The 25,488-nt window shown below is 46.4% G+C and overlaps 1 protein-coding gene across 2 annotated transcripts in view; it reads right to left on the bottom strand.

Moving 5' to 3' along the window:
• Nucleotides 1-25,488, bottom strand: part of AHCYL2 (adenosylhomocysteinase like 2) — an 84,290-nt gene that overhangs the window by 34,358 nt on the left and 24,444 nt on the right. The window contains exons 1-2 of one of the 2 annotated variants that reach the window (XM_087874385.1): nucleotides 3,337-3,414; nucleotides 574-682 (exon numbers count right to left, since the gene is read on the bottom strand). In XM_087874385.1, the coding sequence (XP_087730511.1) occupies nucleotides 574-682; nucleotides 3,337-3,375 (148 nt within the window). In that variant the 5' untranslated portion in view covers nucleotides 3,376-3,414. Of the gene's footprint in view, nucleotides 1-573; nucleotides 683-3,336; nucleotides 3,415-25,488 lie in introns of those variants that run through there. The other variant, XM_087874384.1, reaches the window with a different exon arrangement.

Raw genomic sequence — 25,488 nt, 5'->3', positions numbered from 1 at the left:
CTTTCAATATCTATCTATCTATCTATCTATCTATCTATCTATCTATCTATCTATCTATCTAATCTCTCTCCATCCATCTATCTATCCATCCTTCCTTCTTCTGTCCATCCATCTCTCTGTCCTTAGATCTGCCTGCTTTCTGCTCCCATCTTAAAGCGTCCCATTTCCCTCACAGAGGGACCCTGGGTGGTGTATACAGCTCATTTCACTGGGAATGACTATTACAGGATCTCCCTGACGAAGGAAATAAATCACGAGTTAAACCATTCACCTTAAGCCTTCTTGATGTCAATGGTGATGGAAACCGAATTGGTTCCGACCCAAGCTGCCCCTGAAGGCATTTGCTCCGTCCTGCTTCGCTTCCCATCAGGGAGTGTTCGGTGGTAGGCTGCCTCTTGACAGAGAGGTTCCATTCCACCCTCTCTGCCTGTTGCGAACTTTGCAAAACACCAGTCCAACTCCTTCCCTGCATCCCTGGCAGGGAATTTCATGTAATAATTGGGTCGGGAAGAATGGCAGAGGCTTATTTCCCAAATATTTTTTTTTCTGAAAACCTCTCTTAGAAGCACCTACCAGAGCTGTAGCTGTCGGTCGATGATTGAGAGATGGAGCGGGATAGCGAACGGCGGCCGATCTTCGTGGGACGCTTGTTGAATTCTTGCTTTTGGTCAGCAAACTGGATCTATAAAAAAAAAAGAGAAATCCAGATTTAGCAAAGGGTGGACGGAAAGAAGAATTCAGGTCCAATAGAAAACAGCCTTCTGCTCCGCCGCACCTTCAACCAGAAGACTTCTCAAAGTAACCCAACAGCTTCACGACGTCTCCCAGGTCAATATTAATATCATATGGCCTTTTGGAAAAAGCAGCTAGTGGGATAACCATGAAACCACTTAGGATTTGCAGACAATGCTCTTCTCTTCTCACAAGACCCAGAAGAGCGACAAAGACACATGCAGCAAATGAACAAAGAACCATTTTGGCTTAAAAATAAACCCGAGGAAAGAGCCAGGTTATGTTTAATCAATTCAGCAAAGAAAGAAAAGTGTTTTATGTCTGGAGAAGAACTAGATATAAATACCTTGGCCAACAGATCTCAATGGAAGGGGATACAAAAAAAAGGAAATTGAACGGCGGGTTAGATGTGGTTGGTAGCCAAATTAAGCTTAATTTTCAAGAACAACCTCCCCCTACGATGCCCAGAGAGAAAAATTTTGGATCCGTGCATGCTACGTGCTCAAATATGCTGGCGAAACATGGACATGAAGCTCACCATTGATACAAAAGCTACCAGGGGTGCAAAGGTCCACGGAAAGATCCACGCTCGGCATCACAGGACAAGGTAGAAAGACCCACACGTGGATTAGGGAACAAACGAAAATATAGGATGCCATCAAGAAAGTAAAACCACCCCTGGAACGCTTCAACTCAAAGGGAGGAAACCTAAAGAAGGTGGGCATTTTTCGGTATCTGGGAGCCCACCTCCAAGGCAGTGGCGAGGTGCCAGTAAGGGTGAATGCAGCCTGGATGTGCTGGCGAGAACTCACTGGTGTGTTATAGGACAGACGAAGGCCAACCCGTCTTAAATCTAAGATTTACAAGACAACCATCCACCCCATGGCACTGTATGGCACTGAATGCTGGACAGCAACAACAACAGGGGCCAGAAGCTCTCTCCATGCCATGGAAATGAGAAGGCCCCATTGGATATCGGGCACCTTCCTTCTTGACCTCATCACGAATGACACCGTTCGACAACAATTTTGATGTGGCACCAATTATAGAGAAGGTGAGAGAGAAGGCCGACTCTGCTGGTATGGACACATCCAGAGAGCAGCACTTTCCACCGTGGCCAAGATCGCCTACCAAGTAGAAGTCCAATGGCTGGCGACCTCGCGGGTGTCCAAAACAGAGATGGTGAGACACCATCGACAAAGATAGGCAAGCCGCAGGCCTGCGCCCTGGAGACACAGTTGACCGTGCGAAATGGCGTTCAATGATACGAAAAGCGGACCCTGCACCTGCGAGAATACGCTGAGGAAGAGGAGGAGGAGGAGGAGAAGAGGGGAGGAGGAGAAGAGAGGAGAAGGAGAAGGAGGAGGAGGAGGAGGAGGAGGAGGAGGAGGAGGAGAAGGAGAAGGAGAAGAAGAAGAAGGAGGAGGAGGAGGAGGAGGAGGAGGAGGAGGAGGAAGAGGAGAAGGAGAAGGAGAAGGAGAAGGAGAAGGAGAAGAAGAAGAAGAAGAAGAAGAAGAAAGAAGAAGAAGAAGAAGAAGAAGAAGAAGAAGAAAGAAGAAGAAGAAGAAAGTAAAATAACTGCAATGGAAACAGGCTGGTCGCATAGCAAGAAGAACGGATGGCAGGTGGACAGAGGCGGTCGTAGAATGGATCCCACTGGATCCAAAGCATCCACGAAAGAGACCTAAAACAAGATGGAGCGACGCCATCAGCAAGTCTGGTGGGCCCAGTTGACAAAGGAAAGCTCAGGACCTCATGCGTTGGAAGCAAATGGAAGAGGCCTTCCTCCTGCAGTGAATAGACTACGGCTAGAATGATGATGATGATGATGATCCAGGATCTCCACAGACATCCAACCTGGAAACTAAGGTGGAATTTCCTGAGATAGAGATTGGATTAATCAACAGGATAGTTTGCCTCCTGGAGTTGTGGTTGCTCCATCACTGGAGGTCTGTGGCCTGTCGGCTGCTGGATCCTCCAGCGGCCGAATCAGAGGAGGAGGAGGAGAAGATGGCCTGGGAGTCAGGGTCAGCATCAAGGCAGCCTGAGAGCTCCGAGGAGGAAGAAGAAATGGAGCTGTCAGAGAAAGAGAGAGAGAGAGGCGGAGCCTGGGCCGTCTGTCAGCCCTCAGGTGGAGAGTCAACAGTCCCCAGGTCTGGAGGTGGCTGATGAGGAAGAGGAGGAACAGCTGGGCCCAGTGCCTGACGTGCGGATGTACAGAAGGCAGAGGAGAGGAGAGCAGTGGAAATCTATGGGCCGGTCCTCGGGACGGAAGAGACACCACTGCTAGCGAAGCCCCACCCTAACTCTGGGGATAAAAGGCAGAGGGCGGAGATGAATAGATGTGGCAGACAACTATTCATCTCCCAGCCGGATGGACTTATTAGCCTGAGAGAAAAACTTTTTGCCGGGGCTGCTAGTAAAGGAATCTTTGAGTTAACTTCAGAGGGTTTGTCGTGTTTGGGGAGCTGGCTCAGAACAGGAGGTCTTTTAAGAAAAGATTGGACAAGCGTTTGTCCACGATGGTATAAAGGACTCCTGCCTTGGACAGGGGGTGGACTAGAAGACCTCTAGGCTCCCCAGGATGCTATGAAATTCCCTCACCTTGCCTTTAATCCCCGAGGGCCCGTTCGCAGTGGTCATCTTCGGGCCAGACAGGGTGCCGTGTCCGGATGCCCTCTCAGAGGCAGCACCTGAGCAGATGCCCATCCCTTTATACCTTCCCTCCAGTGGAAATCCTGCCTACTCTGGTTTCACCTCTTTGCTTGGGAAGGGGGGGGGAAATGGGAGGGGAGGGGAGGGGAAGGGTGAGAGCAAGGTATAGAACACCTGGTGGTTTCCACCTTCTTTCCAGGTTTCCATTTCGTGGTCGGAGAACCAATGTTAGAAGAGGCACCCGTCCTTAGCAAACCAAACCGCACCGCCTATTCCATCGTCCCCGGCCCATTCCTCCTCCTTTTAATTTTCATTTTACCACTGCTGCATCATTAAACTCCGGTTTCTAAAACGGCCTGCCTCGTACATGCCTTAACAATAGCTTATTTCTATATTTTTCTCCCCCCTGCCTGCTATGATTAACTCGGTAATTAGGCACCTTTTAAATTTCAAATTTCTCTCTCTCTTCTCCCCCCCCCTCCCCACCACCATCCTCCCTTCTAACAGGAGGCCGTTGGGGGAAAAGTTGAACTAGCAAGACGCTGAAACAATAAAGGCATTTATTATTAACCAAAAGTGAAGAGAGCTGCTTCCCACCCGCCCACCGCATTTCAAAAATCTTGCTCTGCTTTAGAGCAAGGGTGAGATTTTGGGTGCTTCTGCAGCTGGTTAACTTCTCTTGCCAAAAAAAAAACCAACGAAACAAAACCTAGAATCAGTTGGATTTCCTCCTGGGTGACCGGATGGAGCCCACTTCAACCTGACCGCCTGGTAATAACTTTAGCCCGCTTCGGTTTTTTAAGACATACAGGTAGTTCTCGACTTACGACCAAAACGGAGTCCCAAATTTCTGTTTGTTCAAATGAAATTTGTTCATTTGTTAAGTGAGTTTGGCTCCATTTTTTTCATGGTTAAGTGAATCACGGCAGTTGATAAGTTTAGTAACTTGGTTGTTAAGTGAGTCCGGCTTCCCTGTTGACTTTGCTTGTGAGAAGGTCGCAAAAGGGGATCGCGGGAGCTTGGGACACAGCAACGGTCGTTAACTATGAACCAATTGCCAAGATCAGGGGGATGCGACAAAGGTTGTAACTGTGAAAAACGGCCCCAAGTCCTCTTTTTTTCAGTGCCGTTGTAACTTGGAACGGTCACTAAATCAACTGTCGTAAGTCAAGGACTGTCTATGAGTCTCTGCTTGCTGATCATCATCTCTTGACTGGTCCTTCCTGCACTCCTCTTGGTATGTGCATTTTATTTTGTAAGCACCGGAATTGTTAACAGATTGGATTGGCCTGCAAATGTCCCAAATAAATATATACCCAAAATGCTTGCTAATTTTTCCAAGATGGGGGTCTCAAAACAGTGGCTGCATTTAATGACCTGTTGGCTGACTCTCTGGACCAATGTTTCTCAACCGTGTTGGCCTGAAGCTGTGTCGACTTCAACTCCCAGAATTCCCCAGCCAGCTAGGAATTCTGGGAGCTGAAGTCCACCCATCTTCAAACTACCAAGGTTGAGAAACGTTGCCTTAGACCAGGAGTGTCTAACCTTGGTGGCTTGAAGACTTGTGGACTTCAACTCCCAGAATTCCCCAGCTGGCTAGGAATTCTGGGAGTTGAGGTCCACAAGTCTTCAAGTCACCAAGGTTGGACAACCCTGCCTTAGACCAACAGGAGGCCCGGATTATGAAAGGAAAGCTTTGGCCATCTCCAAGTGTGTCAGAGGCAATTATCCCTGTTACCTTCCTGGGGTAATTGCCTGGATCGATGGTAGCAGAGGATGGTTAGCTCATTATTTCTGGACTGTCAAGACTTTCCGTAGCGTGCCAAAGTGGGCTCACCATCGACTCTAAACAAAGTGTCCACCCCAATTTCTCCCCTGAGCAGTTTCACTGCACGTACCAGACGGACTTGGTGCCAAGACTTTGAAGGATTTAGTAAGAGGGTTAGGATTCCAGACTAAGCCTGTCACATGAGTGGGAGCCTTGAGAGGATTAAGACTACTAACAGGTTTAACTCTTCAAGTTCTTGAGCGTTCTCCAACACCACTTCCATCCCCGGGCGCGATCTTCGAGGCACCCGCTTACAACGGCAAGGGCATCGTGATGTCTCTTGCTCGGCCGCATGAGATAATAGATAAAACTTTTCGTGGTTCGCAAAAGATGTGAAGTCTTTTTAGTTAAACCCAAGTTAGGAGGAGCCTTTCAGAGTTGGGATTCAGCCGGTTCGGATCGGTTCAGGTGAACCAGTAGTAGCGACCCGGGTGCAATCCCGTCCAATATCGCTGTGTTTTGTGACACGCATGCGTGGATGGTGCGGATGGACATTTTCGATGCTGGGTGTACAGGTTGTTACGGTATGTGAAGCCCACTCCTGGAGCCTTTAGGTTTGGCGAACATCCAAATTAAAGGTATCCTAGATCAGGGGTCTCCAACCTTGGCAACTTTAAGACTTGGGGACTTCAACTCCCAGAATTCCTCAGCCAGCAAAGTCCACAAGTCTTAAAGTTGCCAAGGTTGGAGACCCCTGCCCTAGATAGATAGCTGCCTGGTCTTCACATGGAAACGTTTAATAAAGAATCATTAACCACTAATTATCCATTTTGGGGAGATTGATTAGTTTAGAAGAGAGTATTTGTAGCTCGGGATTGAACTGTGGGGGGGTCCTTGGTGCTCTCTGAGCCGGCTGGGTTTTTGGCCGGACGTTGTAGGATTGTACTAGGGAACATCATCAGGGCTGAAAGGGAGAGGGATTTGTGGAGTGGAGTGGAGGGAGGGAGGGCTGTGGGGGTCCTTGGTGGTCTCTCAGCTTGGTGGCTTTCTTGCAAATGTTTCATGGCCGTACTAGGGAACATCATCTGTGCTAGAAGGGAGTGGAATTTGTGGAAGGAAGGAAGGAAGGAAGGAGAAAGAGAGAGGGAGGGAGGATGGAAGGAAGGGAGGGAAGGAAGGAAGGAGAAAGAGAGGGAGGGAGGGAGGGAGGATGGAAGGAGATAGATGGGAATAAGAGGGAGGGAGGGAGGGAGGGAGGGAGGGAGGGAGGGAAGGAAGGAAGGAAGGAAGGAAGGAAGGAAGGAAGGAAGGAAGGAAGGAAGGAAGGAGAAAGAGAGAGAGAGGGAGGATGGAAGGAAGGGAGGGAAGGAAGGAAGGAGGAGAAAGAGAGGGAGGGAGGGTGGGAGGATGGAAGGAAGGAAGGAGATAGATGGGAATAAGAGGGAGGGAGGGAGGGAGGGAGGGAAGGAAGGAAGGAAGGAAGGAGAAAGAGAGAGGGAGGATGGAAGGAAGGAAAAAGCGAGGGAAGGAAGGAAGGAAGGGCTGTGGGTCCTTGGTGGTTTTCTTGCACACATTTCGTGATCCAACTAGGAAACATCAGCAGCTGTAGAAGTTTCCCCCCTTCCTTCAGAGCACTGATGAGGTTACCTAGTTGGGTCTCTAAACGTCTGCAAGAAAACCACCAAGGTCAGAGACCTCGAACTCCACTGATTACTCTCTATTAAAGGCACACCTGGACAACTGTGTTACAGACCTTTACGCCCACAGCACTCTCACAGCCTATCAGAGATTAGTTGGCCAACTCTTTCGTCAGGGACTCCTTTATCTTGACCTTACCTTTTGTGACTTTTCTGAGCGGCTGATAGAATAATTATTTCATTCTCCTTTTATTTTATTCGGAAGGGATCTGAAGGAGGGCTTCCTTTGTTCTTTCCCTCTGTTCCTGACCTTCGGAGCTACCATTTTTTCCAACCGAAGGGCTGGCAGACTCTCCCTTTTCTATCTGGGACTTACGTTCTTGGGTGAACTTACAATTATTATTTTACGGGCTGTAACGCTGAATTTTGCCCAAGGACATCATTAATGATTTTCAGATAATAAGCAATCTCAATTTGTCCGGCCACCCATTAATCTGATCGTGCATGAAGGAATTACTCAGGCATTGGCTGGCACAGAAAAGACTCTCTCTCTCTCTCTCCCTCTCCCCCTCTTCTCTCTGTCCTTTCTTTTCTCTTTTCCTCTTCTCTCTTTCCTTTCTTTTCTCTCTTTCTCTCTTTTTCTTTCTCTCTTCTCTCTTTCTCCTTTCCTTTCTTTTCCTCTTCTCTCTCTCCTTTCTTTTCTCTTTCTTTTCTCTTTCCCTCTTCTCTCTCTTTCCCTCCTCTCTCTCTCCTCTTTCATCTTTTCCTCTTCTCTCTTTCTCTTCTCTTTCTCTTCTCTTTCCCTCTTCTCTCTCTCCTTTCTTTTCTCTCTCTTTCTCTCCTTTCTTTTCTCTTTCCCTCTTCTCTCTCTCTCTTCTCTGGGAAATGGTGAAGCCAGATTAGGTTAACGATGGGATCATTAACTTAATAACTGCAGTGATTCGCTTAATAACTGTGGCGAGAAAAGTCATAACAATGGAGTGAAATTCACTTAACCGATGTCTCACTTAGCAACGTAAATGTTGGGCTCCATTCTGGTTATATGTCGAGGAAGCCTGTACAGTCAGAGAAACCAGAGAGGGTCTTTTTCTTGCCCGGCCCACCTTCCTTCTAAGGGCTCAGCTGCCTTTTATCTGACCGCTCCCAAGGTCATTTCCACAACCCCGTGATGGTCAAGATATGATTATAAGGCATGACAGATTAGCCATCGACGTGTTAATTAAAAAAGCAGATCTAATTTAATGGCTGTTTTAATAGCTAATTATTCTGCAGATTACTCCACAAAACTAATCTGCCTTTTTTTAATTAACTGGTCTTAGGGCAGGTTTTAGGCGAGGATTAAAAACGGGTCTTTAAACCACTTACGAATCTCGAAGGACAATTTTCTAGTAAATAGAGAAATCCTACCTTTTGCTCCGAGAACTTAAGGAAAACTTTCTGCAAAACTCTAATAGCGACCGAACAATTACAGTCATTGATTGAGTAAATAAAAGAGGTTGCTATAAAAAAAAAAAGAGCCCCTTTATTTGGCCAAAGTAATCACTTAAGATTAGGTAGGGAGCCACTAATTTAAAAAATGCATTTATAAAAAAAAGGGAATTATTCAGAGAGAGGAAAAAGAAGGTCAGAAAAGTATAAGCGAAACAACCTCAGTATCAAATGTCACCTTGGATCATGCCGACAATGTACAGGTAGTCCTTGACTTACGGCGGCTCGCTTAGCGACCGTTCAAAGAGACAACAGCACTGCAAAAAATGGCCATTTTTCACACTTAATGACCACTGCAGCATCCCAGGGGTCCCATGATCAATATTCAGAAGCTGGGCAAATGATTCATATTTATGACAGTCGCAGTGTGTCCCAGGGGTCATGTGATCCCCTCTTTGGTGACTTCCTGACAAGGAAAATCAACGGGGAAACCAGATTCACTTAACAACCGTGTCACTAACTTACCAACTGCAACAACTCACTTAACAACTATAGCGAGAAAGCTGGCTCAATCCGTGTTTCACTTAGCAACCTAAAGTTTGGGCTCAATTGTGGTCCTAAGTCGAGGACTACTTCTACGCTGAGAGTTCTTGCTCATTTCAACCAGGGGAAAAATAAAAAAGAGATTATGCGAACAATACAAAGGAAATAACCGGTCAATAAATTGCTCTTAAGATCGATTGCAATTCTGGAGAAAAACAGAAATTCCAGCCTGAACTATTTCACGATCGCTTGCCAAGTTGGTATCCTCTTGCGAGAAATCAGAGCTCTCAACCTCAAAAATCCCGGATTCCCTCTCCTAATTTTTTTCGAGGGTGATAATCAAAGGTTTGGGACTTCTAAAAATAAAAGGCAGGCAGCGAGGGTTATTTCTGTCGGCTCCGAACAGGCAGGCAAGACGTGGGAAGAAGGCAGCGGTTAAAAAGTTTTGCGAAATCTGTACGCCCTGATCTTAATGCAACGAGAGAGGGGCATCTCTGGAGTGTTATGTGCATTTGTGTCTGTGTGTGTGTGTATGTCTAGAATAATGCAGAAGGGGGCCTGGGGACATTCCTGCTTCAGATGCATGGGATGGAGGGGTTCAAGACTTTGGAAAGGGTGCATAGAAAAGCAACAAAGAGGATTAGGGGTCTGGAGGCTCAAATATATGAAAAATGGTTGCAGGAAATTGGGGATGTCTAGTTTAATGAAGAGAAGGACTAGGGGGGACATGATAGCATCTTCCAATATTTGAGGGGCTGCCCCAAAGAAGAGGAGGTCAACTTATTCTCCAAAGCACCAGAAGGCAGGAGAAGAAGCAGCGGATGGAAACTGATCAAGGAGAGAAGCAACCTGGAACTAAGGAGGAATTTCCTGACCGTGAGAACAATTCACCGGTGGAACGACTTGCCACCAGAAGTTGTGGGTGCTCCATCACTGGAGGCTTTCAGGAAGAAGTTGGATAGCTATTTGTCCAGAATGGATCTTCTGCTTGAACAGGGGGTTGGACTAGAAGACCTTTGAGGTCCCTTTCGGCCCTAAGATTGATAGCACGATTCTATTCCTGACAGTGAGAACAATTAAACACTGGAACGGCTTGACTTTATGGGTGCTCCAATACTGGAGGTTTTTCAGAAAGAGATTAGACAACCATTTGTCTGAAATGGTATAGGACGTCCTGCTTGAGCAGGGGGTTGGGCTAGAAGACCTCTGAGGTCCCTTCCGACTCTGTTCTTCTGTAAAAGAACGGTGAAAGGCTTAAAAAGGAAGCCCTCTTTATCCTTCGTATTCACCTTAAGGCCATTTAGAAGCAAAGAAGTACTAGGAGAGAGAGAGAGAGAGAGAGAGGGAGGGAGAGGGAGAGAAGAGAAACACAGAAGAGAGAGAAGAGAGAGAGAAAAGAGAGATACACAGAAAGAGAGGAGAGGGAGAGAAGAGAGATACAAGAAAGAGTGGAGAGAGAAAGAGAGAGAGAAAGAGAGAAAGAGAAAAAGAAATATATATATAGAGAGAGAGAAAGAGAGAGAGAGAGAAAGGAAGAGAGAGAGAGAGAAAGAGAGAAAAGAGAGCTACACAGAGAGAGAGGAGAGGGAGAGAAGAGAGATACAAGAAAGAGTGAAGAGAGAAGAGAGAGAGAGAGGGAGAGGGAGAGAAGAGAAACATAGAAGAGAGAGAAGAGAGAGTGAGAGAGAGAAGAGAGATACACAGAGAGAGAGGAGAGGGAGAGAAGAGAGATACAAGAAAGAGTGGAGAGAGAAGAGAGAGAGAAAGAGAAAGAAAGAAAGAGAGAGAGAAAGAGAGAGAGAGAGAAGAGAGATACAAGAAAGAGTGGAGAGAGAAGAGAGAGAGAGAGAGAAAGAGAAAGAGAGAGAGAAAGAGAGAGAAAGAGAGGGGGGGGGGAAAGAAAAGGGCCAGGAAATTATCCTGTTAAGCCAAATTCTGGGCCATGATCTGTCCTTATGAAGACTGAGAGGCCATAACTGCTCAATAGATGTGCCAAGGTCAAGGACAAAGAAATCTGGAGGCCACCTCTGGTCCACCAACGGGAAACGCCAAAGGGCAGCTCTACGCCCAACTGCCGTTGCTTGGATTCTCAACTCCGTCATCCCCGATTTTGATGCCGAGGAGGGGGCCGGCCTCCTCTTGCCACGCTGAGCAAGCCAGGTGGCTCATGCTTCTCTGACGGCAATTCGAGGGGAAGCCAAACCCCTGGGGGGGGAAATGGCGTTTTGAGGCGCATCCATTTGCAAAAGAGTTTGGCTCCTCGATGGAGGTCAGGATGAGGAGCGTGCAACCCAACTCTCAACAGCAGCGTGCAACATTCCTTGTGCAACCCTTGGGCATTTGAGCTGATGAAAAGCAACCTTGGCACGAAATGTGCCCTTTTGCTCAGTGCTAACAAGTCCCTGGTTTTTTCTATCTTTCTTTCTTTCTTTCTTTCTCTCTCTTTCTTTTCTTTCTTTCTAATCTATCTGATCATCCATCCATCTACCTACCCACCATCCATTCATCATCTATCAATCATCTTTCTCTCTCATCTATATCTCTATCTCTCTATTTATCTATTTATCTATCTACTATCTATCATCTCTATCATTTCCCTTTCATATATATCCTCTATCATCTCTCTCTCCCATCTATCTATCTATCTATCTATCTATCTATCTATCTATCTATCTATCTATCTATCTATCTATCTATCTATCTATCTATCTATCTATCCTGTTTCCCCAAAAATAAGACCCAACCCGAAAATAAAACCTAGCATGATTTTTCAGGATGCTCATAATATAAGCCCTACCCCCAAAATAAGCCCCAGTTAAGATTGTCAGCCAGATGGGTGCATCCCCCCCCCAAATAAGACATAAGCAGAAAATAAGCCCTAATGCGTCTTTTGGAGCAAAAATTAATATAAAACCCGATCTTATTTTCAGGGAAACACGGTATCTATCTATCTATCACACCACTTTTATCATTTTTTACAAATATCTCAAGGTGGTGAACAAATCCAACACACTTCCATCCTCCTATTTTCCCCACAAGAACAACAACAACCCTGTGAGGTGGATTGGGCTGCGAGAGAGAAGGCCTGGCCCACAAATCACCCAGCCAGTTTTTCATCCCTAAGGCAGAACTAGAACTCTTGGTCTCCTGGTGATTGGTTCAAAGTCACTCAGCTGCCTTTCCTGCCTGAATCAGGACTAGAACTCCCCATCTCCTAGTGATTGGCCCAAAGTCACCCAGCTGGTTTTTTATGACTAAGCTGGAACTAGAACTCACCATCTCCTGGTGATTGGCCCAACGTCAGCCAGCTACATTTCATGCCTAAATCAGGACTAGAACTCCCCACCTCCTGGTGAATTCACCCAAAGTCACCCAGCTCTCTGTCATAGCTACAGTTTTGTCTTGAAATTCTCGACAAGTAAGTCTCGACAACTAAGGCTAACCTTAGCCCTGGAAAGAGAATAAACCCAAGCTAAAACGTATCGCACAACGGATGTCCAAGTTTCCTTTCCCCCCCCCTTCTTATTAATGGAAGCTAAACGGAGTTGAACTCACCATCCAGTCTGGCAAGTGGAAAGCAGAAGTCCCTTCGGTGTTCTCCCACTTCTCCATCCCAGCAACTTGAGAAATGGTGGGTTTCTAAGGAGGCTTTGATTTGATTCTACCAAGCTGCTCAAGGATGAACAGAACTCCCAACTCTTCTCATCAACCGAAGAGTTGATGGCTCTCATAAGGACCCTGACTTGTCTATGGTGCAAGTCCTCGGTCTGATTAAGGCTTCGGAGTCCAGAACTCAAGCAGAGACTTTGAAGAAAGCCCTCTGCGCCAATTCTTAGGACCAAGAAATTAACTCGTAATTACTATACGAGTACTCTGTTTGTTCACTCCATGGAGCAGGTACTCCCAACCTTTGTAGAACCAATAAATTACATCACCCAAAGTCAAGGAGGTGTTCCTGCCAAAGAGAGGTCTCCTCGTGTGTAGTTTTGGTATCGCATAGCGTCACAAGTTTGTGTAGCTAAAGGGAAAAAAGCCTGACAGGACTTCTGGCTGCCAAGCAAGGATGCCTGGCACGGGGCCAGCCGCAAAGTATTTAAAATTAACTTTGGAGAGACGTGACGCTTGTGAGTTTTGTTTCTGAGATGTTTTCTTTCGCTTGTCTGCAGCTCCCTCTGTTGGGTTGGGCACAAAAAGGCAGCGTTCCCATATCTGAGGGGCTGCCCCAAAGAAGGGTGGGGGGTGGGTGGGTGGCTCAGGCTATTATTCTGCAGAGCCCCCGAAGGCAGGACAAGAAACAATGGATGGAAACTCATCAAGGTGAGAAGCAACCTGGAATTAAGGAGAAACTTCCTGACACCGAGAACAATTAACCAGTGGAAGATTTTAAGAAGAGGTTGGAACACTGGAGGTTTTCCAGAAGAGATTGGACGGCCATTTGTCCAGAATGGTATAGGACAGTGATTGCTAACCTTTTTGCCATCAGGGGGAGCGTGGGGGGGTGGGTTCGTGCGTGCCCACACCCATAATTATATGTGCCCTGCCCCCACTCATGCACGCGCGAACCCATGCTCCTCCCATTTTTGGCACAGTGGGCCCAGTAGCACACAGTGGGCCCAGTAGGCCCGTTTTTTTGCTCTCCCCAGGCTCCAGAGCCTCTCTAGGCTCCTAGAGAGGCTCTGGAGCCTGGGGAGAGCAAAAAACAGGCCTTCCGGTCCCACCGAAAGTTGGCAGGCTGTTTCCAACTTCCAGAGGGCCTCTGGGGGAAGGGGGGTAGGGAAGGTAGTTTTCGCCCTCCCCAGGCTCCTAGAAAGGCTCTAGAGCCTGGGGAGAGCAAAAAATAGGCCTTTCCCACCCCCCCAGGCCCTCTGCAGGCAGGAAACAGCCTGTTTTCCTACTTCTGGTGGGCCCAAAAGGCCCGAAAATCAGCTGGCCGACATGCACATGCACGCCGGAGCTGAGCTCAAGTGCCCATCGATATGGCTCCACGTGCCGCCTGTGGCACGCACGACATAGGTTCACCATCACAGGTATAGGATCTCCTGCTTGAACAGGAGGTTGGATTGGAAGCAGGGTGGATAAAAATCAATGATTTTTTTAAAAAAAATTAAAAAAATCAGATTTTTTGATTTAAATTGGATTTTTTTGATTTTTATTGAATTTATTTTAATAAAAAACTTTTGGGGTAAAAATCTATCGTAAGATAGTTTTCTATTTAAGATACATAAATAATTTAGTTTATTCAGCATGAAACGGAGCTTAGTTATGTAGCAGGAGGCTGTATATTCTGCAACACTGGGACTATCGGTGAGTCAACAGTGGGTCAAAGGAGTAGCAGAGATGACAGTTGCTCTTTAAAAATTATCGAATCATTAAATCAAGCCTTTTTACTAGTGATTTAAATCATGATTTCAATTGTGATTTAAATCAACTCGATTTAAATCAAATCCACCCTGATTGGAAGACCTCCAAGGTCCCTCCAAACTCGGTTATTCTGTTAACCACTGCACCCTGAGAGATCAGAAATGGCAGGATTCAAAGGATGCCCACAGTTTCTTGAATCTAAAGGAAATATTTGTAGCTCAGGGTTGAATTGAGGGGTCTTGGGTGGTCTCTGAGCTTGGTTGTTTTCTTGCAGAAGTTTCATGACCCAAACTGGGTAATATCGCTAGCACTGATGACGTTACCTAGTTGGGTCATGAAACGTCTGCAAGAAAACAACCAAACTCAGAGAGTGCCAAGGATCCCATGGTCTTCCTCCTTGTCCTCCTCCTCTCTGCAACCCCCCCTCCCTCCTAGCACTGATGTTATCCAATTAAGTCATAAAAACGTCTGCAAGAAAACAACCAGCCTCAGAGAGCACCAAGGTCCCACAGTCATTGCCATTCTCCTCCTCCCTGCAAATCCCACTCTCTTCTAGCACTGATGATGTTCTCTAGTTGGGTCATGAAATATCTGCAAGAAAACCACCAAGTTCAGAGAGCACCAAGGACCCCCCAGTCCTCCTCCTCCTCCAATCCACAGCCCCCCTCCCTTCTAGCACTGATGGTGTTGCCTATTTGGGAAGATCCGAAGTCATTTCTTTAAATATTAAACATTATTAAATGTTAAGCTTGTTAACATTGTTAGTGCAGAATGGAGGTCTCCAGCTATTGAAGTTTCTCCGGAAGGAACTACCGTACTAGTCATATCTAGTAATCTGACACCCACAAAAGATCAAATTCAGCCGGGAAGGCCCAATTAAAATAACTGATTTATGGCATGAAAATAAGGTGGACACTAGAGGGCGCTCGAAGCTCACCCAAATCGTTTCTGCCGCTGGAGGAAGGGAGAAAAAGCAAAGAAAAATTCAATTTCAGAGATTTTTTGGAGGAAAAAAGAAGGGCAAAGGGGGAAAAAGACCAGGCAGGCACCATATTATAAGATATATTGGCAGCAAATCCAGCCCTTGCTAATGAGCCGAAGAGGCGGGGGTGGCTGATGGGCCTCCAACGTGAAAGATGATTTTAAATTCAGCCATTGTGAAAGAGCCTCCGGACAGGTCTGTGGCACAATTTTAAATTCCAATACGGGACTGAAATCATTTAACACAGGACAGGGTGATTGATATTTACCATTTCAAAGCCATGCAGGCAGTCCTCGATTTACGACCAAAACGGAGCCCAGCGCTTCTGCTGCTAAGCGAAGACAGGTGCTAAGTGAGCTTTGTCCCGTTTTAGGACCGTTGTTGAGTGGGTCACTGCGGCGGTGGAATTAGTCATGCAGCTGTTAAGTGAATCCGGCTTCTCGGTTGACTCTGCTGGTCAGGAGGTCGCAAAAAGGGAAATATGTGATCCCGGGACACTACAACCGTCGTAAGTATGAGTCAGTTGCCAAGGGTCTGGATTTTGATCACGGGGATGGTGCAACGGTCGTTAAGTGTGAAAAACGGTCATCGGTCCCCTTTTCTCGGTGCCGTTGTAACTTCGGTCACTAAATGGAACTGTTGTTAAGTCGAGGATTGCCTGTGGGAGGGTTCCATTACGGTCGTAAGTGGAGGACTAGCTGCACTTTCTGCTCCTGGGATAATTCACAAAAGGCAAATCTCGAATCTTGATAGGGGACCTTTAGCTCCTGGTACCAAATAAACGTTATAAAAAGAAAGAAGTTTGGTACGCCGGGCAAAGCAACATGGCGCCTCTAGCACTAACCACTGAGCCGCCCTGCTGGGTTCAAATGCCCGCTGGAAGAGGATGTTCCTTGAGTTAAGAGGGCTCACGTTTTCTTCAACCATGACTCATTGAAGCTCTTATGCATGCCCCAGATTTGATCTTCCCCACGGCAGACCTTCGACCTTGCTGGCAGCCATTGGATATTTCTGGCCTTCCTTGCAAAAGGACGACCGGCCTCTCATATGAATCACTGGCCAGGAGTTCACGCACAACTCAGGTTGCGAGTACCGATATAGGAGAATATTTGTAGCTCAGGGTTGAAAGGAAGGGGTCCTTGGTACTCTTCGAGCTGGGTGGTTTTTCTGCAGACATTTCATGACCCAACTAGGTAGCATCATCAGGGCTAGGAAAGCGGGGTGGGTGGAGGTGGGTGGAGTTCGTGGCGGTGGGGAGGAGGAGGAGGAGGAAGAGGAAGGACTGTGGGGTCCTTGGTGTTCTCTGAACTTAGTGGTTTTCCTGCAGACATTTCATGACCCAACTAGGTAACATCATCAGTGCTAGGAAAACAGGGGGGCGGTTAGTGGTGAGGAGGAGGAGGAGGAAGAGGAGGAGGAGGAGGAGGAGGAGGAGGCGGCAAAGGAACAATGACTGTGGGGTCCTTGGTGTTCTCTGAATTTAGTGGTTTTCCTGCAGACATTTTTTGACCCGACAAGGTAACATCATCAGTGTTAGAAGGGAGTGTTGATTGTGGAGGGAGGAGGAGGAGGAGGAGGAGGAGGAGGAGGAGGAGGAGGAGGAAGAGGAGGAGGAGGAGGAGGAGGACCCAAACTAGTTAACCTCATCAATCAAAGGCGGCCCTTTGAGAAATGCAATCAATAGACTCTGCTTAATTTATGCCTCTATGAAGCAACCGGCTAAATACGGGAAACCCAAAGGGGAAAAAAAACCATTTATTTGCATAGATTGGCTCCAGATAACAAGGTGCCCTGAGTCAGCCTGCCAGGCGCAGGGAAACGGGGAGCTGGCATGCCAGCTGGGCACATGACTGGGCTTGACAATGTCAGAAAAGGGAGTTTAGATAATGCCAGTGTGCATTTTTCCAAAACATCACGAGCATCTGGATATGTTTAAACAAGCGCTGACTTTCCGCAAAAGACAAAAGGAGATCATTCATTCCTCCTTGGGCCAGGATGAGACGTTGCTTTTTTTTACTTATATTTCTTTATTTAAAATTTCTGCATCTGCATTCATCCTCAGGAACTCCCTGCCTCAGGACGTCCAGGTGAGGAATGGAGACTCCAAAAAAAAGGGGGGGGGAAATGACATCACAGCTATGACTGAAGTACCTGCAAGTACAGGCAGTCCTCAACTTACAGCCACCATGGAGCCTGACACGTTGCCAAGGGAAACAGTTAAGGGAGTTTTGCCCCATTTTACGACCACTGACCGTCATAAATGTGAGTCGGTTGCCAAGTCTCCCGAATTTTGATCACGTTATCTGTGGGGATGCTGCCAACCGTCTTCAGTGTGGAAAAAGGGCCAAATGTCAATTTTTTTCCCAGTGCAACAACAACTCGCTTTCTACAGGGGTCTCCAACCTGGGCAACTTTAAGACTTCTGGACTTCAACTCCCAGAATTCCTCAGCCAGCTTTGGGAACTCTGGGAGTTGAAGTCCACTGGTCTTAAAGTTGCGCCAAGGTTGGAGACCCCCTGTTCTAACAGAATAAGAGAGTTGGAAGGGACCCTGCTCATTTCAGACAAAAGCTATCCAAGCTCTTCTTAAAAGCCTCCAGTGTTGGAGCAGCTATAACTTCTGGTGGCAAGCTGTTCCACTGGTTAATTGTTCTCACTGTCAGGAAATTTCTCCTTAATTCTAGGTTGCTTTCTCTCCTTGATTAGTTTCCATCTGTTGCTTCTTCTCCTGCCTTCTGGTGCTTTGGAAAATAAGTGGACCCCTTCCTCTTCTTTGGGGCAGCCCCTCAAGTATTGGAATACTGCTATCATCTCACCCTTAGTCCTTCTTGTTAATAAACACACCCAGTTCCTGCAACCGTTCTTGGTATGTTTGAGCCTCCAGTCCCCTAATCCTCTTGGTTGCTCTTCTCCACACTCTTTCCAGAGTCTCAACATCTTTTTTACATCGTGGCGACCAAAACTGGATGGAAATATTCCAAGTGTGGCCTTACCAAGGCATTAAAATGTGGTATAAACCCTTCACGTGATTCTATCCCTCTGTTCACGCAACCCAGGATTGCACTGAATAACAGAGTTGGAAGGGACCTTGGAGGTCTTCTAGTCCAGCCCCATGCTCAAGCAGGCGACCCTAGACCATTTCAGACAAACGGCTGTCCAGTCTCTTCTTAAAAACCTCCAGTGTTGGAGCACCCCACAACTTCTGGAGGCAAATTGGCTTTTAACGTTTCTGTAACGTTTAATGTTTCTTTAACTGCGCCTTGGTGGCGCAGCAGACTAAAGCACTGTTAAGTAACACCAGCTGCCTGCAATTATTGCGAGTTCGAATCTCACCAGGCTCAAGGTTGACTCAGCCTTCCATCCTTCCGAGGTAGGTAAAATGAGGACCCGGATTGTGGGGGCAATAAGCTGACTTTGTATATAAAAAAGAACACCGCTTAGGGGGGGCCGAAAGCTCAACTAAGCAGGTACATACAAAAGTATGAAGGCTATTGCTTAACGCATTGTAAGCCGCCCTGAGTCTCCGGAGACTGGCGGCATATAAATCGAACCAATAAATAAATAAATAAATAAATAAATAAATAAATAAATAAATAAATAAATAAATAAATAAATAAAGAAATAAAGAAAGAAAGAAAGAAAGAAAGAAAGAAAGAAAGAAAGAAACACCCTTTTATGAACAGCGATGCGAAGGCAGAGATCACGTACGGCCGAGATATTACAACATGCACATCCACGCATGTATTTCATCTCATTTTATGCCAGTCTTTCGCTTCTCTGCAGTTTGAGCCCTATTTCACCTGAGTTATTGAACATGGGGGAAGTTGTAAGATGAATACAATGAGTGGTTCCTTCCTTATTCTTTTTAAGGCAGCCTTGTCACCACCTTAAGAAGTCCGCTCGACAGACAGGGAAGCTGAGTGGAAAAACACACACACACACACACACACACACAGAGGCAGAAATATGAGCAAGGAAGGCCAAATGGAAAGCTGTGACTTATCACAAAGTTTTGTGGTTTCGAGATCAGGGCACGTGATTCAAGAGTGGCTCATGGGAAGGGATCAGAATTCAAGACCATCCCGGAGAGGAAGACAGCGCAATGCTTCGTACGGGCAGTCCTCGACTTACGGCCACAACTGAGGTCCCAAAAAATTCTCGGTCGCTAAGTGAGACAGTTGTTCGGCGAATTTTGCCCCCTATTTTACGACTTTCCTCGTCACAGCTGCGAAGCGAATCCCTGTGGGTTGTTAAGCTAGGGACATGGCCATTAAGCGGAGCGGGCTTCCCCATTGGCTTGGCTGGTCGGAAGGTCGCCCCACGGGATCGCGTGACACTGCGACCGTCGTAAACACGAGTCGGTTGTTAAGCAGTCTTAAATTTTGATCACACGAACATGGAGCTGTTGCGATGGTCCTAAGTCGCTTTTTTTCAGTGCCATTGCAACTTCAAACGGTCACTAAATGAACTGCTGTAAGCTGAGGACTGCCTGCTCCTACAAGAGTGTGCCGTGTGAAAAACCAGGCCGCTGCTGTTCACCTTAACCTTCAGGTGTGTATTGGCGATGACGAAGGGAGAGATGATCAGCCTGTTGATGTATGAAGGAGGGAGCGTTGGTTCCCTTGGGCAACTAGGAAGCACTCCAATTCTTCCTTTTTGGATGTACGGTAGATATAATTTTTTTATTAAACACATCACAATATAACGTACGATATTTCAACGTCTCTCCTTAAAGATCCGTGCCTTTAAGCTCCGCCCAATCTTCCCTACAGTGGAGGGTTGGCTGATTCCTGCAAATTCCCAATTCTTTGCAGATGCTGGCAAGCCGCTGGTATATAAAATGAGAGCAAACCCCACTGCCTCCTAGCACTGATGAGGTTACCTCCGTGGGTCATGAAATGTCTGCAAGAAATCATCAAGCTCAGAGAGCACCAAGGACCCCACACTCCTGGACCTGGTTATCTACAGGACTGCCTACTACCACCAATAGCCTCCCACCGGCCGGTACGCTCCCATAGAGAGGGGCTCCTCCGGGTGCCATTGGCCAAACAATGTCGACTGGCGGCCCCCAGGGGAGAGCCTTCTCTGTGGGGGCACCTACTATCTGGAATGAGCTCCCCCCGGAGATACGGAGGATCCCGGATCTACGCACCTTCCACCGCGCTCTCAAGACTTTTTTATTCCATCAGGCGGGCCTGGCCTAATTTTTCCCTTTTTTTCTTTTTAAAATGCAAATTTTAATTCGTTTTTAATTTATTGGGGTGTTTTAAATCTTTCTTCGGCCAAATTGTTTAATTCGGTTTTATTCTGTTTTTAAATTTTGTATTTATGTGTTTTTATCTTGTGGCTATTCACCGCCCTGAGTCCTTTGGGAGTAGGGCGGTATATAAATCAACTAAACTAAACTAAACTAAACTAAACTAAACTAAACTAAACTAAACTAAACTAAACTAAACTAAACTAAACTAAACTCCTCCTCCTCCCATCTAGCCCTGATGATGTTACCTAGTTGGGTCATGAAACATCTGCAAGAAAACCACCAAGTTCAGAGAGCACCAAGGACCCCCACAGTCCTCTCTTCCTCCCAAACCCTTCTAGCATGGATGGTGTTACCTAGTTGGGTCATGAAATGTCTGCAAAGAACAACCAAGCTGAGAGAGCACCAAGGACCCCACTGTCCTCCTCCTAAGCCCCAGTTGGATCATGAAACAGCTGCAAGAAACCCTCCAAGCTCAGAGGTTATCATCAATGGTAATTCTGTAAGACTGGACAGCAACATAGGCTTCCACTGAGCATCGAAATGACACAGATGCTGCCCTTATGTATTTCCATGCTCATGTCTTGTGCACAGCTCATGCGTTTTATATCCTGAAGCCGGTTAATACTTCATTTTTTGCTAAATCTCCAGGACGGAGGCAAACTCCCTGCCTGGACCGATCAATCTCCATTCCCAAAATTCATATTATAATGTGGCAGCTGGCCATCTTCAAGGGCTCAAGAAACCTTGGAGCCAAAGCTGGATTCTCACGGCCACCTGTCGCATTTGAGAGCCAACAAGATCGCTGAAGCACTCAAGGGGGTCACGTGTTAACAGTACAGAATCACAGAGTCAGAAGGGACCTTGTAGGTCATCTAGTCCAACCCCACTCCGCCCAAGCAGGAGCCCCTACACCGTTTCGGACAGATGGCAGTCCGGTCTCTTCTTGAAAGCTTCCAGGGATGGAGCTCCCACAACTTCTGAAGGCAAGCTGTGAAGCAATGCAACGCAGAGGTGAGCATTGAACACTCGGTCTTAGCAAGGCACATCTGGACCCCTTTAAAAGACGGCCCCCTCGAAGACCTCTCCCCACTTTGTCCAACCTTTCGATGGGAAGGCGGCTTTCGCTCACGATTGCTGTGACTCAGAAAACCTCCCCACGTGCAAAATCCATGTGAGTTAAGCCCTTCTCCCCATCTGGAACAGATGGGGACTGGCAAGGGAAGGGAAAAAGGGTGAGTTAGGGCAGGGCCTTGCAAACACACCCTGGTGCCTATGTTTAGCTCTCACCCCCCCCTCACCCCCTCCCTCTGGGAGCAAGCTGCGGCCTGTCTAGCATCTGCAAAACCCAAAGGCCCAGGAGGAGATTAAGCAGGAACGGCAGCAAAATTGGAGCAACGGTTTAAATAAAAAAACAAAAAATGATTGCCCCAGGATGGCAGGAGCTGTCAGCTCAGGAGGAAAGGATGACGGTGACCTTGGCCAGGGAGGTCATCCTTCAATCTCCAAGACACCCAGAGATAAGATGGTACTTCAACACTTTCCTCCCTCCCTTCTCTTTTCTTCCTTCCTTTCTTCCTTCCTTCCTTCCTTCCTCATAAAAATCTTCCTTCCTTCCTTAAGTCCTTCTTTCCATCCTTCTCTCCTTCCTTCCTTCCTCAAGTCCTTTTTCCCTTCCTTTTCTCTTTTCCTCCTTCCTCATAAAAATCTTCCTTCCTTCCTTAAGTCCTTCTTTCCATCCTTCTTCCTTCCTTCCTCAAGTTCTTCCTTCCTTCCTTCCTTTCTCCCTCATAAAATTTTTCCTTCCTTCCTTCTTTCCTCAAGTCCTTCCTTCCTTCCTTCCTTCAACAAGAAAGCTAGACAGACACAGCTAGACCAAAAGAGACCAATAGTGAAAAGAATAGATAGATATAGAGAGATGATATAGATTAGAGATAGATGATAAAAATGATGATATAGATATAAATTGGATATAGACATACATACATACATACATACATACGGGAGATGATAGACAGATAGATGATAGATAGAAATGATGATAGATGAAATAGATAGATATAAATTAAGACAGACAGACATACAGGAGATGATGGACAGATAGATGATGGAGACAAACAGAAATGGGGGGATAGGCAGAGGATGGATGGATGGGTGAGGGACAGATAGATATAAAAAGAGCAGTGTCCAACCAACCCACAGCAAAAGGGATGGGCAAGGGGGATCGAGGTAACCCAGTGCCTGGGGGGTCTGCATTGCTGAGAACCTCCCCTTGCCCCCTCCTCACCCCCTGGGCCGCATGAGAAGGGCGCCGCACGTTCAGCCCAGAATCCAGAGCAGCTCTCCTTCCCATCCCAGCCGAGAGCTGTCAAAGGACGGAGGGAAAAAAAATAAGGTTAATGAGGGAGGAATTGATGGGCAGCCTTCATCCAGCTGGAAAATCGGCCTTCTAGGGGGGGTCATTAGAGTCCTGGCGGTCTTCTCTCTCTCTCTCTCTCTCTCTCTCTCTCTCCGGCCATCCCGGTTTCCCATGGGAACCCAGCCGAAGTCATGTTGCGGGGCTGCATGCTAGAGGGAGCTGGCCATTCTGCAGCCCAAACTGGCTCCCGTCTTCGTCCTTTGCAAGAGGCGAAGGCTTTAGGGTTGCTCAGTCAATCTGTTCTATGGCGAGTCCTCGGCTTACGGCCACAACTGTGCCCCAAATTTTTGTGTAATTCTGATTAGGGTTTTTTTTTTTGGTGGGCTGGCTAAACATGCCAGTTCACTCTGAGCTTATCGTGCAAATCCAGAAGACGGTTTGGTAGACAGGTTAAATGAGTCGTGTAAACACGGCATCTGTTGAGCATCCCAGAATATCTGGAGGATGGCTACCTAAAAATGCAGGTTGCCCCTGACTTATGACCATTCCTTTAGTCAACATCACCATTTAACGACCCCATAATCCTTTGTGGGGTGGAGTCTGGGCAACTGAATGGAGCTAGCAGAGTATTTACTGGCCGGATGCCCTTCCTGTCACCAGTGCAGAGTTTTGTTCAGCAGATATATTCTCATGGTGCCCAGAGAGAGAAATATCTGTCTCTACCTAGGATCGAACTCACAGCCTCCTGATTGTGAGGTGAGAGCTCCACCTCTAAGCCACGGCACCACTCCTGACGATTCCTTTAGTGACCGTTCGAAATTACAACGGCACAAAAAAAGACTTGAGATCACCCAGACATACTCCAGACAGCTGCTCCTCACAAGAGATTGCAAGGCAGGGTTTGCCAGAAACACCCATGGACACCAAACAGAGGAACCATACAGGCAATCCTCATCTCACGACCTTTCTTGCCACAATTGTTAAGCGAATCATTGACGTTCTTAAATTGGTAACACGGTTGTTAAGTGAATCTGGCTTCTCCGTTGATTTTGTTTGTCCGAAGGTCGCAAAAAGGGATCATGTGACACACACACCCCCGGGGACACTGCAACCGTCGTAAATGTGAATCGATTGCCAAGCGTCCGAATTCTGATCACGTGACCGTGGGAAATTCTGCAACGGTCATTAAGTGTGAAGAAACAGTCAAAAGTCACTGTTGTAACTTTGAATGGCCACTAAATGAACAGTCGTAAACCGAGGACTATTTCATTACAGAAAATCTACCTGTAGAGTATTTTGTCCTAAGGATAAGATGCTAAAATCTCTTTGTAGCCTGCTCACTGCTGGTGTGATTTTTTTTTTTCTAGTTTAAAAAGAATAAAATATTATCAGGAGCCTATCAAAAATGGAAGGTCAGGGTGGCAATCAGATCTGCAAGTTAAGATCAGATTTTGCAGTGCCATCGTAAGTTTGAACGGTCACTAAACGAGGACTACCTGTATCTACAAGCACATTCACTCCAGGGGAAGCAACTGAAGAAAACTGTATTTTTCAAAACAGAAACTTCCTGACAGCGAGAACAATTAACCAGTGGAACTGCCTGCCTCCAGAAGTTGTGGGTGCCCCATCACTGGAATGGGAAAGGGTCTCCTGCCTGAGAAGGGGGTTGGACTAGAAGACCTCCAAAGTCCCTTCCAACTCTGCTATACTATTATTCGGATTCTCTTTCTCTGTTGTGCCTCCCAACGTGAATTAAAATTAAAATCTCACTTGACCATAGTTGATACTGGAATTTTTTTAAATACCACTTTTAAATACCAAGAATAAATTTAACTGTCTTTCCTCTATGAGCTCTGCATTAAACACCCTTTAATATAAAGCAATATTATAGCTACCTTTATCGTACATAAATAAAGATTTCCATCTGGATTTATTTTTATTTTTTTTTGCCAGCTGCCTTAATTTGCCGAGGGTCTCCCACAAAAACATTTCTGGAGCCATCATGCTGTCTACGATCAAAGCAGGAAGAAGAAAAAAAAATCCTGCAACTTGGAGGGATAAAAGGAAAAAAAAAACGCCGAATTATTTATCAAGCATGCTTTAAAAAGATATTAATACTGACTCAAAACTCGCTAAATCTACTAAGCACCAAACATATGGGGGATTGGAAAGAACACAGAACGAATGTGCTTTCAAGTGAGAAAATGGAAAAGTCCCAATACTTTTGCTCTCAGCAAATGAGAACATTTTGACAGCAGAAAAGAATTTTTTTAAAAAATATATTTCTGTAGAATTGTTGAATAGTTACTCCTACTCAGTTGACGGGTACAGTATTCTGCACAGAAACCTAGATTGATAAAAGCTTCTACAACTTCTGCGGGGTGGGGTGGGGTGTGTGAAGTGAAAATGTTAAACCAACATTAAGCCATGTTGGCTTAATCTCGATTATTCAATACCCACCTTTTCTCTGGATAATCCCGGAACTTGCAAAACAAAACAAAAACGGAACAGAGAGATTAGCCGAATACCAGTTTTGCTGCTTTTAGGCCCTGATGGTATGATGTGACTTGCCCCAAAAAATTATTTTAGAAAACCACAATTGGCAAAGAAGTTAGCCCTGTCCAGAATACAAGCAAGCCCTTTGCATCTAAAAAGGGACTTTACAAAACAGAGGGGTGGACTAGAAGACCTCCGAGATCCCTTCTAACTCTGCTATTCGGTTAAAACATCTCTGTTAAGATAAAAGAGTTTATAGAGTTTTGATTTC

The sequence above is a fragment of the Pantherophis guttatus genome, chromosome 7 (genome assembly GCF_059756535.1).
Source record: "Pantherophis guttatus breed Tessera chromosome 7, ASM5975653v1, whole genome shotgun sequence".
Taxonomy (NCBI): Eukaryota; Metazoa; Chordata; class Lepidosauria; order Squamata; family Colubridae; genus Pantherophis; species Pantherophis guttatus.
Note: the sequence above shows the minus strand (reverse complement) of the source record. Positions and strands in the feature narration are given on the sequence as shown.